General features: G+C 41.7%; 1 protein-coding gene across 1 annotated transcript in view; it reads right to left on the reverse strand.

Annotated features, from left to right (window-relative positions):
* Positions 1–17,504, reverse strand: part of LOC128653123 (apoptosis-inducing factor 3) — a 243,687-nt gene that overhangs the window by 52,913 nt on the left and 173,270 nt on the right. Inside the window, exon 16 of the mRNA XM_053706228.1 lies at positions 1,267–1,365. Coding sequence (XP_053562203.1) covers positions 1,267–1,365 — 99 coding nt within the window. The remainder of the gene's footprint in view (positions 1–1,266; positions 1,366–17,504) is intronic.

The following is a 17,504-nucleotide window of genomic DNA, read 5'->3' on the forward strand; positions in this document are numbered from 1 at the left end:
ACCTCACATTACACACATAGAGGTAACAAATTATGTTATAGAGGGTGTACTGAAGCAGGAACATATATCCACATGTGGTGGGACTGCCCACAAGTCAAACAGATTTGGTCTCAACTATCTAAACTACTTAGCGAGGTTCTTTCTGAAAACATCTCCCTATCTGCACCACAAGCACTACTAAACGATAAGATCAGACAATTCAATGCAGCCACTAACACATTCATTCGCATCCTATGCACGGCTACCAGAATATGTGTAGCAAGACACTGGAAAACGGGGGCACCCTCATGGAGGGAGGTTATGGATAAAATCCAGGTCACTTACAAGATGTCAGAGACGATAGCCTTCATACAGAATAGCCAAGAACAATTCTTAAAGGTGTGGAATTACTGGATTTTGGCAGGCCACTAATAACCTAGGAAACTTAAGGAGACCCACACACTAATGGGGAGAGCGGGTTAGGGAGGAGGTTTACATCAGGACATATGTAGACCACTGACTTGGAGACATGAGTTATACCGAACACTGGAGGTGATCCCCTTTTTGGGCTCGGTGGCGGAGAGATGGTGCGGCGGACAAGTTCGAAGACGTTTTGAGGTATTGTTATTGTTTGTTGTTGGGGTGTCAGAGGGAAGGGAATAACCTATACACAAAATAGAAATTGGGGGTGGGGAGGAGGGGAGGAACTGTTATTGTATGCCTTATTTTTCGCTTTATCTGAAGTTCCCTCTGCCTTGAACCCCAACCCCCGAATATACTGGGTTGTAAGTGACACTACAAGCCTTATAGTCTGAACTGAAATATAATCAGTTAACGGTTTTATCGAATCATTGGACTTTCCGAAATCTTCTCCAAATTGGAATAAAGACTGTTGGACTTTTGACATTTGCTAGTAACAAGGGGGAAGATGTGTCATGTATGAAGGGATTTGAGGCTTGTAATTTCTATGTGTATAACAATAAAAAATGATTTCAACATAAAATATGATGCAGATGTTTTTATCAACTTAAAAAGTTTATAATGAATTGGGTCTTACAGCATTAGTATAAAGTCATATGTATTGCTGGGGATTTGGCAGCACTTTAGTCATCCTCCATAGGTGCTCAGTGGCTCACTTCTCAAGCATAAACCCAGTGTGTTTTTTTTTTTACATGATCCTACCAGTTTTGTTACAAGATAGCTTCCCTTTAAATCTGTAGTTTGTCCATATTTCTAATGAGACCACACCATACCTGCAGAAAATAGAAACAGGACTAGTGGACCTACCTGCATAACGAATACTCTTCCCTAGCAGAGATGTCCAGAAGTATGGTACAGAGTTCACAGGAACCTGCTGATTTAGCATGTTAAGTGCTGCAATACGACCTGTAAACAAACACAAATCTCTGTTATTTTTAGCATCATTTCCTTTCATATTATGCTAAGCACAGCAGTTTACTAGTGATAATAGGATATTCTATAAATAATTCACAAGAGAGCATTTCCAAAGTTCTGCCAGCTCAGCAGTGCCCCCTAGGCAAAAGTCTCTGAAGAGCCCCGAGATGCCATGCATGTGTCATTTGTTAAAACGCATATTGCATTTGACTTTCACTACTGTTTTCCCTTGAGCAGAATATGAAACATTAAAGGGGCAGTAAACATCTTGAGATTTGTATATAAAATGTTTGGTTATGCATAGTAAAACAACTTTTCAATAAACTTTCATTATTTATTTTGCCAAAATTTCATATTTAGCTCTGCAAATTGTGCATTTTTTTATTATTAGAACTGGATATATAATATGAACACTGTAGACTTATCAAGCTAACCCTGCTACATTTATTTCCCTAACTAGATTTAACAGATAACAACTGCAAAACAATGCATTTCATATGAACATAATGACTAGCCTTGTCATTTTCAGGATCAAGCTTGCATTGGCTACTCCAAATAAGACAAGAGGTGTGTAAAATTTGGCTATTTAAAAACAAATGCAGTACACTAGATTGTAATTTGTTTTAAAGATGTTTAGACTTGGCTGGTATGTTATTCTTTAGTAAGACAATAGAAATGTCTTACAATTATAAGGTGCTTACTGTCCCTTTAATGGAAATTTCTTATCATAAGACAGAAAAAGAACAGTGAGAATTGTGAAGCACCATAGTACAATATACCCTGACCCCTCGCCCATTTTCCATAACATATACAGGAGACAAAAGATCATATGGGTTTAACGACTGAAGGACCTGTTTGTCAACGATGACCATGTTTTCATCATTGAGTGCTGTGCTTGTTACAGCCTCCCTGACTGATTGAAAGGGCAGCATGCTAGTTAGCGAGACCATTAGCTTCCTGTATAATCGCTATGTCACAGGCTGTGAGAAAATATTGTGCACAGAGACCATCTGTGTGTCAGTACAGTCCTTCAACTGGCATATACATGTCCATACATTCCCTTACCAGTTAAATTAAAGTACTCCTTAAGCAAAAACAAATATGTGTATCTTAATTTAAAGTACACATAAAAAGTAACAGATTGTGTTAAAAATGGCAAACAATCCGCTTGTTTTTTTGCAAAAGGAGCAATTAGAATTTCTCACTGTAGCCATTGTAAATAAAAGAGGAGACAACTTTTTAAATGTAAATTGGATTCTGCCTCTCTTGAGCATGAGCAAAACAGGCTTACTGTTTCTCTAGCATTCACTAAAGACTCATTTCAAGTTACTTGAAGATTTATGACATCAAGCTAAATAAGCCTTTCCTGTAGAGAGCCCAACCTCTGAGTAGGGTTTTGACAGGTAGTAACCGACACTGCACACATTAAGTAAAGAAAAAGAAAAAGAAAAAAAAAAGAAAGAAAAGGTAAAATAATTTTAAAAAGATGAATAATGCATATTGCAATGATTTATATTAAATATAATCCACTGCTTAGTGCTTTTTTAATACAACACTGAAACAGCTTTATAGCCCTTTAAACACATAACAAAAGGTAAGGACTGAAAAATAATCCATTAGATTTTCTATGCAAAGTACCCCATGTGACTTTGTGCATAAGATTTGAATTCAGAGTTGTTCCAATACATTTGGCACACCCTTATAACCCATTTCTCACACATTTTTGACATTCACTAGTGGCACTTATAACACCAAGGGCTCGATTTACCAAAGCCCTACGGCTGCAAGTTCTCACAAGAACTTGCTCGCCGTATTTTAACAAGCAGCGGTCCAGTCCGACCGAGGAGATTGACAGCTCCTGCCCGCGCGTGATTGGCTGTGCGCGGGCAGGGGGGCGGGATTGCACGCAAGCGCAAAATTGCGCTCGTGTGCAATGGTGATTACCTGCGGGTAATTTTGCCCCGCCACAGGCGAGCTGAGGCCTACAGGGGCACGTATACACGCCCCTGTACGCCTCAGCTTTGATAAATCTAGCCCCAAGTATACACAATGTAGCAATATTTATAACTCCCCTTTACCTTGCGTGAGGCCAATTTGACAGAGATGTTTCAATCCACCAGAAAATAATTTTTACGGGAGATTTTTGTAATGTTTAAAATTTTACAGCCTTGACCTTATTTAAAATCCATATTGGCTCTTTGCAGAGTTTGTTATTTAATGTTAAAGTTTTGCTACATGTTAACTTCACAAATCAGTCTCTAAACATTCAAATCACACTTTTTCTATGAAACATTCTCAAATTAAGCATGATCATCAGAATGTTGATTTATGATTGCAATTAACTGTTTTGACCTTTAAATATATAATTTTATAAAAATACCACATTTAGCATTTAATCACTTGCTAAAAAACAGAATTCCCAGAATATACAGTACTTGCAGCAAAAATCATCCTATGTTGAATTTCACATTTTTACACTCATCCAGTTTTTCCTTTTATTTAAAGAAGTGTAAATCTGAATTTCTCAGAGAAGCAAGGATCTATACGCCACAAAAAAAAAAAAAAATTAGGCTATGAGGACATGAATCCTCTTACTTGGTTGGACACCCATCTCACAAAAAAGCAATACTATGAGGAATTCCTCATTGCTGACAATAAACAATGGCAGCAAAAGGAAGATTACCAGACCCTTTCTCCTTTCAAAAAAGGAGTAATTTCTGCCACACTTAGTGCCATGACTCTCTTATACCGAAAACACCCTCAAGGTCACGTAGCAAGTTGGTGCCCCATGCAAGATAGAGGGGCATGAGGGGAGATATGTCTTTGTAGCAGTAAATACATTAGGTAGCTGATCACATTTTTCCATGTTCTTCCCAGGACATATTAAATGGGTGGATTTCTTTCTTTCTGGATATGGAGAGTCCACAATGTTATTCCAATTACTAGTAGGAATATCACTCCTGACCAGCAGGAGGAGGCAAAGCTGTTAAGTCTCACTCCCCTACCCATAATCCCCAGTCATTGGACCAAAGGGAAATGGAATAACACAAAGGTGTAGAGATGCCTGAGGTTTAGTAAAAAATAACTGTCATAATAAAGGGTGGTGACGTGGACTCTCCGCATCCGGAAAGAAAGACATTTATCAGTTAAGCATACATTTTGTTTTCTTTCCTAAGATATGGAGAGTCCACAACGTCATTCAATTACTAGTGGGAACCAATACCCAAGCTAGAGGACACAGAATGAACAGGAAGAGAGAACAAGACAGGCAGACCTAAACAGAAGGCACCACTGCTTGAAGAACCTTTCTCCCAAAAGAGGCCTCAGCCAAGGCAAAAGTATCACATTTGGAAAATTTGGAAAACAGTATGTAGAGAGGACCAAGTTGCAGTCTTGCAAATCTGTTCCACAGAAGCTTCATTTTTGAAAGCCCAAGAAGAGGAGACAGCCCTAGTGAAATGAGCTGTAATTCTCTCAGGAGGCTGCTGTCCAGCAGTCTCATAAGCAAAACGAATTATAATTCTCAACCAGAGGGAAAGTAGCAGTAGCTTTTTGACCCTTATGCTTTCCTGAGAAAGAAACAAACAAACAGGGCAGAAGACTGGCGAAAATCCTTAGCCGACTGTAGGTAGAATTTTAGAGCACGCACAACATCCAAGTTGTGCAACAGACGTTCTTTATGAGAAGGATTGGGACAGAGAGAAGGAACAACTATTTCCTGATTAATATTTCTATCCGAAACCCCTTTAGGAAGAAACCCCAATTTAGTATGAAGAACCACCCTATCCACATGAAAGATAAGGTAAGGCGAATCACACTGCAAAGCCGAGAGTTACAAAACTCTCTGAGCAGAAGAGATAGCAATAAGAAACAAAACCTTCCAAGATAGCAACTCAATATCTATGGAATGCATTTGCTCAAACTGAGCCTGCTGCAAAACTTTAAGAACAAGATTAAGGCTCCAAGGAGGAGAACAGGTTTAAACACAGGCCTGATTCTGACCAAGGCCTTACAAAAAGATTGATCTGGCACACCCGTCAGACGCTTGTGTAACAAAATAGATAATGCAGAAATCTGACCTTTCAGAGAACTGACTGACAACCCTTTGACCAGACCTTCCTGGAGAAAAGACAAAATTCTAGGAATCCTGACCCTACTCCAAGAGTAGCCCTTAGATTCACACCAATAAAAGTATTTACGTCATACCTTATGGTAAATTTTTTGAGTAACAGGTTTGCGAGCCTGAATCATGGTCTCAATGACCGACTCAGAAAATCCACGCTTAGACAGAAATAAGCATTCAATCTCCAAGCAGTCAACTTCAGAGAAACGAGATTTGGGTGGAGGAATGGTGTTAGTGTTAGAAGGTCCTTCCTCAGAGGCAACCTCCAAGGTGGCCGCTGTGCAGGAGCTATTAGAATTACCAATGCTCTCTCCTGTTTGATACGAGCAATAACTCATGGAAGGAGCACAAATGGAGGAAACAGGTATGCTAGACCAAAATCCCAAGGAACCGCCAGAGCATCTATCAGAGCGGCCTTAGAATCTCTTGCCCTTGAACCGTACCTTTGAAGCTTGACATTCTGCCCTAAATGGGTTGAAAAGTTCCCTCTTTTTGGGCACCACAAACAGATTTGAATAGAATCCTAGACTCTGTTCCCTTACTGGATCTGAAACAATCACTCCCAGGGAGGAAAGGTCCTGAACGCAGTTCAAGAATGCCTCTCTTTTTACCTGGTCTGCAGATAATCTTGAGAGGTGTAATCTGCCCCTGGGAGGGAAAAGTTTTGAATTCTATTTTGTAACCCTGAGATACCATGTCCACAGTTCAAGGATCTGGGACATCTTGTCTCCACGCTTGACAAAACAAGGTAAGTCTGCTCCCCACTTGATCCGATCCCAGACCGTGGGCCGACCCTTCATGCTTACTTGGACTCAGCTGAGGGTTTCTTTGATTGCTTCCCCTTATTCCAAGAATGATTGGGCTTCCAAGAAGACTTGGACTGCTCCTTCTTTGTAGAGGGAGAGGAAGACTTTTGACCTTTGAAGTTACGAAAGGAACGAAAATTACTTTGACGTCCTATGAGTCTGTTCTTCTTGTCTTGCGGTAGAAAAGACCCTCTTCCGCCCGTAATATTAGAAATTATTTCTGCCAGACCAGGTCCGAACAAGGTCTTACCCTTGTAAGGAAGCACCAAAAGCTTGGATTTAGAGGTAACATCAGCTGACCAAGATTTTAGCCACAATGCCCTGCAGGCTAGGACAGTGAAGCCAGACATCTTGGCTCCCAGTCTAATAACTTGCATGTTAGCATCAGAAATAAAGGAATTTGCTAGTTTGAGAGCCTTAATCCTATCTTGTATCTCCTCCAATGGAGTCTCTACTAAAATTGATTCAGACAAGGCGTTGCACTAATAAGGTGCCGCACTAGCTACTGTGGCAATACAAACTTCAGGGTGCCATTGAAGACCTTGATGAACATACATCTTTTTCAAATAAGCTTCCAGCTTTTTGTCCATGGGATCCTTAAAGGAGCACCTATCCTCTATAGGGATCGTAGTTCTCTTAGCCAGAGTAAAAGTAGCCACTTCTACTTTAGGCACCATTCACCAAGAATCTTTAATGGAGTAAGCAACAGGAAACATCTTTTTAAATACAGGAGATGGGGACAAAGGAATCCCTGGCTCCTCCCATTCCTGTAAAATAATCTCTGTCACACAGTCTTGGACAGGAAAAACTTCCACAGAGAAAGGAATATCATAGTATTTATTGAGTTTACTAAACTTCTTAGGGTTGACAACGACAGAAGTATCGGAGTCGTCCAAAGTAGCCAATACCTCCTTTAACAGTACACGAAGGTGTTCAAGCTTAAATCTGAAGTTTACTTCTTCAGTATCAGATGAAGGAATAATACTGTCCGAATCTGAGATCACACCCTCAGAGGCTACCAACGTATCCTCCTCATCAGACTTATGAGGGAGGGCAACCTACGTAGCAGTAGGTGGAACAAAAACCTTACTATCTGAATGTCTAATTTTCCTCTTGCATTTTCCCAGCATAGGAAAAGCAGATAATGCTGCAGATACTGCAGAAGATACCTGTGCAGCAAAATCTGCAGGCAAATAAACTCCTCCAAGACGCTAAGAGGAACTGCAGGGTATAGAGGCTTGGGAAGTTTGAGGAGAAAGCTGAGGCATTGCCTGAACAGCATCATCCTGAGAGACATTGGGCTCAGCGGGCAACAATTTATCTTTAAATTGAAGTGTTCTAGCTAAGCATGCAGCACAGAATTGCAAAAGACACAGAGTCTTCTATGTCCATAATACTAAATAAAAAATATTTATAATAAATATAATCTTAAATACACTGTCACTTTAAGAATTTTTAATACCACAGGCGCCTAACGTTATGCAAAAATTCTTTAAAATAATAAACCAATAAGGCCCCTAGACATGCTGAGGTGCCTTACTGTAATACTTATACACAATTTGGCTGCCAGAAGTCTCTAAAACAATCATATAGTAGATCGACACTGAAGAGACTGAAATTCAATGACGCCGCTCTGCTCCGTGAATATTCGACAGCAGAGAGAAGTCACATGACCGGCAGAGAGAGGAAACTATGCAGAAAGTTAAAGGTGTGCGTTTCTCTATGCCTACAACACCAAAGCTAAATTTACACAAACGCCCAAGCAGTCTGTCAGTTAGCCTGTTCTAGCTAAGCAAGCAAAGAAAACCAACTGTTGGCTTGGAGTACGACATAAAGCCGAAACGTGTCAGCCGTTACTTGCACATTGCTGGGGAGCTTGCCTGGTTCCCTGGTACCTCTCTACCGTTTGCTCATTGTGAACTTTTAATATATAATATAATGAAACAAAGTTTTTAATATACATGCTGTTCTGGTGCTCCGTATACTCTTTATTTCCAACTGCCAAATTTTAAGTTTATACATAAATCCCTGTATAAAACATAAGACCCACACATACTAATAAAGTATTTTAACAAAATTAGCCCAAAGAGGAAAAACATCCTAATAAAGGGAAGATTAACCCTTACAGGCCCATTTATCAAGCTCCGTATGGAGCTTGAAGGGCCGTGTTTCTGGCGAGTCTTCAGACTCGCCAGAAACACAAGTTATGAAGCAGCGGTCTAAAGACCGCTGCTTCATAACCCTGTCCGCCTGCTCTGAGCAGGCGGACAGGAACCGCCGGAAATCAACCCGATCGAATACGATCGGGTTGATTGACAGCTCCCTGCTGGCGGCCGATTGGCCGCGAGTCAGCAGGGGGCGGCGTTGCACCAGCAGCTCTTGTGAGCTGCTGGTGCAATGTTAAATGTGGAGAGCGTATTGCTCTCCGCATTTAGCGAGGTCTTGCGGACCTGATCCGCAGTGTCGGATCAGGTCCGCAAGCCCTTTGATAAATGGGCCCCTTGGTCTCAACATACATAATGTGCCTGCCCACTGCCAAAGAGAATCCTGTATAATGGAATTTAAAAATGTCCCAATCTACTGCATATGAAATATTCTTCTGAAGTGCAAGTCTCCAAGACCTAAAAGACAAAAGCACTTGCCTGTAGTCTAGCTGTCTGGCAGGAAGACAGCTCACATGGCGTGAAAGGACACATACTCCTTACGGAGACCTGTAGAAAAAGAAAGAACAGAGTAACCAACTCTGGCTTTCTGTACCATGGACAGCAATGTGTTAGGAAACAAAGCAAGGACTACCTCACAACTTCCTAACTGCTTAAAAGCCACCACTACTCTACTGAAGAGATTGGCGTGGACTCAGCTAAACCCAAATCCTTGCTTGCAGGGAAAAGTATCCAAAAAAGTAATTAATTTCTTCAGACACCAAACTTTACCTCCTCCATTGACAGAGGCAAAGAGAATGACTGGGGATTATGGGTAGGGGAGTGACACTTAACAGCTTTGCTGTGGTGCTCTTTGCCGCCTCCTGCTGGCCAGGAGTGATATTCCACTAATAATTGAATGACGTTGTGGACCCTACATATCTTAGGAAATAAATAACTTTTAATATTCCATGTTAAAATGGGGAAATTAGCATGACGTTTCGGTGCTGTACTAGCACCTTTATCAAATGTTCCCAAAAATAAAAGTCTCAGTGCAGGTGCATCCTCAGCGTGATACCCCAAAGGAAAGCATAAGTCACAAAACTTCAGTGTATTTAAACACCTCCTACATAGGCAATCAACAGTAACAGTTTCCAGCTGAGTGTGATACGTTTGTGTGTCGCAGCCGAGCACATCCTGCTCTCAGCTGGTGGTTAGTCATTTTCTAATTAGTGTGAGTCATTACACATTCTGGCCAATCGTGTTATAGAGACTCCAAATGGCTAGTTTGCATATCCAACAACACAGATGTTAGGCCCCGCCTATCTGGCTTGTGTCACAATGTATATTGGATAATTTTAGAATAAAGGGAGTAAGTAAAGCTGGATATAAATCACACGGTCTTTGGCATCTTTGCTGCAACTAGGAGACCATGCTCTATATCTGTGTCCCACATATAGTGGGCATATCCGTCATCCGTAATACTCCACACCCTGGTAACCAATTAACACAGTTTTGAACACAATGTCATAGGTGCAATCAGATGGAAATAGAGGTCAATCTGCAGATCACACACGGTCATAGTAAAATTAGTTGAAACTCATATTGGAGGGTTCTTGTTCAGAGGTAAAAAGGTAAAGAAACCAGAGTAGTAGAGACAGTTAAAAACACGTAATAGAGGGAGTGTCTACAGTTCAGTATCCGGAGGATCATTGTATTTTGAGGAGAAAGATATACCATTTGCGGTATTGTATGCAGAGATCTCTGTATTATAAATTGTATCTTATTCATTTTATTTTTAGTCCACTTTTATGAATAGTCCCTTCAGGGATACTGTGTCCAACATAAAGACCCATCTGGATTCGAGTTGTAAGAGCATCCTTGCGTGACATGCCACCGGAAGATCCAATTCACCATTTTTAAGTGCCTCTCTAATGGAGGACCTGTGATTAGCCATTCTGTCCTTGAAAGCAGTTATCGTTTTACCCATGTAAAAAAGGAACATGGACATATAAGTATGTATATGACATATGTGCTGCTACAAGTGAGTCGATGCCGTATGGAGTATCTTTTGTTCTTATGTGGATGTTGAAAGGAGTCTCCTACATGCATGCTGTTACAAGTTACACAGTATCCAAAACTAAAACAAACCAACCTTTTAGATTTTAGCCACATCTGTTGGTAGCATTGCTTGGGGTCTGTTTTAACTAGCAGGTCCCTGATGTTCCTTGCTCTGCGATATACCAACCTTGCTTTTTTTTTTTCCAGTTAGCAAGACTTTTGTCAGTCCCCAGGATGTCCCATCTTTTACGTATAGATTGCTGTATGGTGGAGTGCATCAGAATATATGTGGTAACAAAATTAAGTTGTTGGTCTGTTGTTGTGGGTTCCTTTTGGGTGGAGGTTAACAGCATATCTTGTGTATAGTAGTCCATTTTTTTCTAGCAGCCATAATGTCTCTTCTGTCATTGCCTCTCTGTTCAAGTTTGTCACACAGAGAATCAAGTTGGGAAGGGAGTAGATCTGGTTCAGAATTATTTCTTCCCACTCTGGTCAGTTGAGAGGAGATGACCCCCATCTTTTGGTGCCTATGATGATAGCTAGAGGCCAATAGTAGAGAGTTTCTATCAGTGGTTTTAGAGTACAGGAAAGTCCCAAACTTAATTCCCTGATCATAACTTTTTTTAAAAAAGGTTAAAATCTAGAAAGTGTATTTGAACTAAATCACATTCCATCTTGAACCTAATAGGAGTATCCATAATGTTTAAATCCTGTACCTAACTTTTTAAACTTTCAAGGATGCTCCTCCACAGGAGAAACAGATCATCAATATATCTGGTGTAAAAAGTTATGTTGGGATGTTGTAGGGGTTTCATTATTTCAGACTCATACCACAACATGTAAATATTGGCATAGACTGGGGCCATGTAAGACCCCATGGCAGTTCCTGCTGTCTGTAAATAATAATGGGACTCAAAACTAAAATAATTTTTGGTAAGGCATTGTTCCATGAGTTCTAACAAGAACTCCAAGGGTGGTCCTTGATAATTAGAGTTTCCAGTGACTATGGACCTGACAGCCTCCAACAAAAAATTGATGGGGGATAACCATATATAGGCTGTCAACATCCATAGTCACCAGACTATAATTTCCATCTATGGAATCAGTGTCTCTTAGCTTTTTGATCATGGCAGTTGAGTCCTGTAGAAAAGAGAAAGAATATTGTACCACTGATTGAAGATGAAAGTCAATCTATTTCGCTATGCCCGAAAGTAAAGAATCCCTGACAGAGACTATCAGTCTCCCAGGGGGAAAAGAAATAGACTTATGAATCTTCGGTAAAAGATACAGAATTGGAGTTTTTGGGAAATCAGTGGTAAGAAATTCACTCTCGTGTGTCGTGATGTAATTCATCTGTAGGGCCTGATTAATAGTCTGATCAATAGTCTTTTTGAACTGACTGGTAGGGTTAGAGGGCAATCTTCTATAAGTGGATGTGTTTGAGAGTTGGTGTAAAGCCTCCAGTCACTATAGACTTGAATCACTATAGCGCCCCCCCCTTAACGGCTGGGCATATGGTGTTAGTGGTGTCATCCATGAGGTTACTCAGTGCTGTCTGTTCTTGCTTGGAGATATTTGAGAATACACGAGTATCTGATCCAATCTCATAATCTGAGCGTATAAGTCTTGTGAAACTTTTTATTGAAGAATTGGTCGTCAATTGTTTAAATTTAGATGGAGCTTTAAAAGTAATGTCAGTTTGTGTAGGTATTTTATCTTTAAAAAAACTCCTTTATATTTAGTTGTCTCTGAAACCGGTAAACATCTACCACAATCTGAAATGTGTCCAGTCTTGGTGTGGGGATAAACGAAAGTCCTCTATTTAGTAATTTGGTCTCATCCTCTGTGAGTAGTCTTGAGCTATGGTTGTACACTATATTTGTTTCCTGTAGGTAGGTTTTCTTTTTGTAACCCCCTTGTGTGGTGTGTGTCCTAAGTTTTTTGACTGAGTATTAGGGGTTTTGTTAAATTATAATACAGAGATCTCTGAATACAATACCGCAAATGGGATATATTTTTCCTCAAAATACAATGAACCTCTGGGTAGTGAACTGTAGACACTCCCTCTATTATTTGCAATGTGTGTATCATTGTTTTTAACTTTCTCTACTACTCTGGCTTCTATGCCTTTTTACCTCTGAACAAGAACCCTCCAATATTATTACTATTATTATTATTATTATCATCATTTATTTGTAGAGCGCTGCCATGTTCTGTAGCACTAGGTACAGTGATAGGGGTATACAATGAGAAGGATTTGTGATAAAATACAAAACATGACAAAACTAAAATCTAATTAAGGAGGAAGAGGGCCCTGCTCTGGAGAGCTCACAGTCTACAGGTTTAGGGTGCAGAGACATAAAGTTGGGGGCAGCTTTTCACATCGGCTGTAGTTGCAGAAGTGAGTCAGGCAGTTCATGTATTAGTTTGGTTAGGATGAGAGATGGAAAGCCTCTCTGAATAGGTGAGTTTTCAAGGGGCGTCTAAAGTTATACAAGGTTGGAGACAGTCTTATGAAGCGGGTAGAGAGTGCCAGAGGACAGGAGCAGCACGTGCAAAGTCTTGGGGCGTAGAAATAACAGGAGTGGAGAGACATAGGTCAGAGGTTGATTGAAGAGGACGGGATGGGGAATATTTCACAATGAGGGACGAAATATAGTTGGGAGTTAAACGGTTGAGTGCTTTGTAAATTAGGGTTAATACTTTGAATTGTATTCTAGAGTGTATGGGGAGCCAGTACCAGGTGGTAAATCACCATAGAACAGGCTAACAATGGTATTGAGCCAGATGTTCGTTCCTGTGAGTGCACTTCTCTCTGTATGTATTTAGTCTCCCTATGGGAAAAACATAATTTATGCTTACCTGATAAATTTATTTCTCTTGTAGTGTATCCAGTCCATGGATCATCCATTACTTGTGGGATATTCTCCTTCCCAACAGGAAGTTGCAAGAGGATCACCCACAGCAGAGCTGCTATATAGCTCCTCCCCTCACTGCCATATCCAGTCATTTGACCAAAACAAGACGAGAAAGGAGAAACCATAGGGTGCAGTGGTGACTGTAGTTTAATTAAAATTTAGACCTGCCTTAAAAGGACAGGGCGGGCCGTGGACTGGATACACCACAAGAGAAATAAATTTATCAGGTAAGCATAAATTATGTTTTCTCTTGTTAAGTGTATCCAGTCCACGGATCATCCATTACTTGTGGGATACCAATACCAAAGCTAAAGTACACAGATGATGGGAGGGACAAGGCAGGAACTTAAACGGAAGGAACCACTGCCTGTAGAACCTTTCTCCCAAAAACAGCCTCCGAAGAAGCAAAAGTGTCAAATTTGTAAAATTTTGAAAAGGTGCGAAGCGAAGACTAATTCGCAGCCTTGCAAATCTTTTCAACAGAGGCCTCATTTTTAAAGGCCCAGGTGAAAGCCACAGCTCTAGTAGAATGAGCTGTAATCCTTTCAGGGGGCTGCTGTCCAGCAGTCTCATAGGCTAAGCGTATTATGCTCCGAAGCCAAAAGGAGAGAGGTTGCCGAAGCTTTTTGACCTCTCCTCTGTCCAGAGTAAACGACAAACAGGGCAGATGTTTGGACGAAAATCTTTAGTAGCCTGTAAGTAAAACTTCAAGGCACGGACTACGTCCAGATTATGCAAAAGACTTCCTTCTTTGAAGAAGGATTAGGACACAATGATGGAACAACAATCTCTTGATTGATATTCCTGTTAGAAACCACCTTAGGTAAAAACCCAGGTTTGGTACGCAGAACTACCTTGTCTGAATGAAAAATCAGATAAGGAGAATCACAATGTAAGGCTGATAACTCAGAGACTCTTCGAGCCGAGGAAATAGCCATCAAAAACAGAACTTTCCAAGATAAAAGTTCAATATCAATGGAATGAAGGGGTTCAAACGGAACTCCCTGAAGAACTTTAAGAACCAAGTTTAAGCTCCACGGGGGAGCAACAGTTTTAAACACAGGCTTAATCCTAACCAAAGCCTGACAAAATGCCTGGGCGTCTGGAACTTCTGCCAGACGCTTGTGCAAAACAATAGACAGAGCAGAGATCTGTCCTTTTAAAGAACTAGCTGATAAGCCTTTGTCCAAACCCTCCTGGAGAAAGGACAATATCCTAGGAATCCTAACCTTACTCCATGAGTAACTCTTGGATTCACACCAATAAAGATATTTACGCCATATCTTATGTTTCTTATTTTCCTGGTGACAGGCTTCCGAGCCTGTATTAAGGTATCAATGACTGACTCGGAGAAGCCACGCCTTGATAGAATCAAGCGTTCAATCTCCATGCAGTCAGTCTCAGAGAAAGTAGATTTGGATGATTGAAAGGACATTGTATTAGAAGGTCCTGCCTCAGAGGCAGAGTCCATGGTGGAAGAGATGACATGTCCACTAGGTCTGCATACCAGGTTCTGCGTGGCCACGCAGGCGCTATCAGAATCACCGATGCTCTCTACTGTTTGATTTTGGCAATCAGTCGAGGGAGCAGAGGAAACGGTGGAAACACATAGGCCAGGTTGAAGAACCAAGGAGCTGCTAGAGCATCTATCAGCGTTGCTCCCGGGTCCCTGGACCTGGATCCGTAACAAGGAAGCTTGGCGTTCTGGTGAGACGCCATGAGATCCAGTTCAGGTTTGCCCCAACGATGGACCAGTTGAGCAAACACCTCCGGATGGAGTTCCCACTCCCCCGGATGAAAAGTCTGACGACTTAGAAAATCCGCCTCCCAGTTCTCTACGCCTGGGATGTGGATCGCTGACAGGTGGCAAGAGTGAGACTCTGCCCAGCGAATTATCTTTGAGACTTCTAACATCGCTAGGGAACTCCTGGTTCCCCCTTGATGGTTGATGTAAGCCACAGTCGTGATGTTGTCCGACTGAAATCTGATGAACCTCAGTGTTGCTAACTGAGGCCAAGCTAGAAGAGCATTGATTATTGCTCTTAACTCCAGAATATTTATTGGGAGGAGTTTCTCCTCCTGAGTCCACGATCCCTGAGCCTTCAGGGAGTTCCAGACTGTGCCCCAACCTAGAAGGCTGGCATCTGTTGTTACAATCGTCCAATCTGGCCTGCGAAAGGTCATACCCTTGGACAGATGGACCCGAGAGTCACCAGAGAAGAGAATCGTGGAATGGAATGAAGGACACGGCAAGCATTTAGAAGTTTTGATAACCTGGACTCAGGTAAATTTTCATCTCTAGAGAATCTATATACAATGAACCTCTGGGTAGTGAACTGTAGACACTCCCTCTAGGAAGGAGACTCTTGTGAGTGGTAACAGAGAACTCTTTTCCACGTTCACTTTCCACCCATGCGACCTCAGAAATGCCAGAACTATCTCTGTATGAGACTTGGCAATTTGAAAGCTTGACGCCTGTATCAGGATGTCGTCTAGATACGGAGCCACCGCTATGCCTCGCGGTCTTAGAACCACCAGAAGTGAGCCCAGAACCTTTGTAAAAATTCTCGGGGCAGTGGCCAACTCGAAGGGAAGAGCTACAAATTGGTAATGCCTGTCTAGAAAGGCAAACCTTAGGAACTGATGATGATCTTTGTGAATCGGTATGTGAAGGTAGGCATCCTTTAAGTCCACCGTGGTCATGTACTGACCCTCTTGGATCATGGGTAGGATGGTCCGAATAGTTTCCATTTTGAATGATGGAACTCTGAGGAATTTGTTTAAGATCTTTAGATCCAAGATTGGATTGAAGGTTCCCTCTTTCTTGGGAACCACAAACAGATTTGAATAAAATCCCTGTCCTTGTTCCGTTTGCGGAACTGGATGGATCACTCCCATTACTAGGAGGTCTTGCACACAGCTTAGGAATGCCTCTTTCTTTATCTGGTTGCTGATAACCTTGAAAGATGAAATCTCCCTTGTGGAGGAGAAGCTTTGAAGTCCAGAAGATATCCCTGAGATATGATCTCCAACGCCCAGGGATCCTGAACATCTCTTGCCCACCGCCTGGGCGAAGAGAGAAAGTCTGCCCCCCACTAGATCCATTTCCGGATAGGGGGCCGTTCTTTCATGCTGTCTTGGGGGCAGCAGCAGGCTTCCTGGCCTGCTTGCCCTTGTTCCAGGACTGGTTAGGTTTCCAGGCCTGTCTGGAATGAGCAAACAGTTCCCTCTTGTTTTGAAGCGGAGGAAGTTGATGCTGCTCCTGCCTTGAAATTTCAAAAGGCACGAAAATTAGACTGTTTGGGCCTTTGATTTGGCCCTGTCCTGAGGAAGGGTATGACCCTTGCCTCCAGTAATTGTCAGCAATAATTTTTCTTCAAGCCAGGCCCGAATAAGGTCTGCCCCTTGAAAGGAATGTTGAGTAATTAGACTTTGAAGTCACGTCAGCTGACCAGGATTTAAGCCATAGCGCCCTACGCGCCTGGATGGCGAATCCGGAATTCTTAGCCGTTAGTTTAGTCAAATGAACAATGGCATCAGAAACAAATGAGTTAGCTAGCTAAAGCGTTCTAAGCTTGTCAATAATTTCATTCAATGGTTCTGTCTGGATGGCCTCTTCCAGGGCCTCAAACCAGAACGCCGCCACAGCAGTGACAGGCGCAATGCATGCAAGGGGCTGTAAAATAAAACCTTGTTGAATAAACATTTTCTTAAGGTAACCCTCCAATTTTTTATCCATTGGATCTGAAAAAGCACAACTGTCCTCAACCGGGATAGTGGTACGCTTTGCTAAAGTAGAAACTGCTCCCTCCACCTTAGGGACCGTCTGCCATAAGTCCCGTGTAGTGGCGTCTATTGGAAACATTTTTCTAAATATAGGAGGTGGGGAAAAGGGCACACCCGGGTCTATCCCACTCCTTGCTAATAATTTCTGTAAGCCTTTTAGGTATAGGAAAAACGTCAGTACACACCGGCACCGCATAGTATCTATCCAGCCTACACAATTTCTCTGGAATTGCAACTGTGTTACAGTCATTCAGAGCAGCTAATACCTCCCCAAGCAATACACGGAGGTTCTCAA

The sequence above is a fragment of the Bombina bombina genome, chromosome 3, assembly GCF_027579735.1.
Source record: "Bombina bombina isolate aBomBom1 chromosome 3, aBomBom1.pri, whole genome shotgun sequence".
Lineage (NCBI taxonomy): Eukaryota > Metazoa > Chordata > Amphibia > Anura > Bombinatoridae > Bombina > Bombina bombina.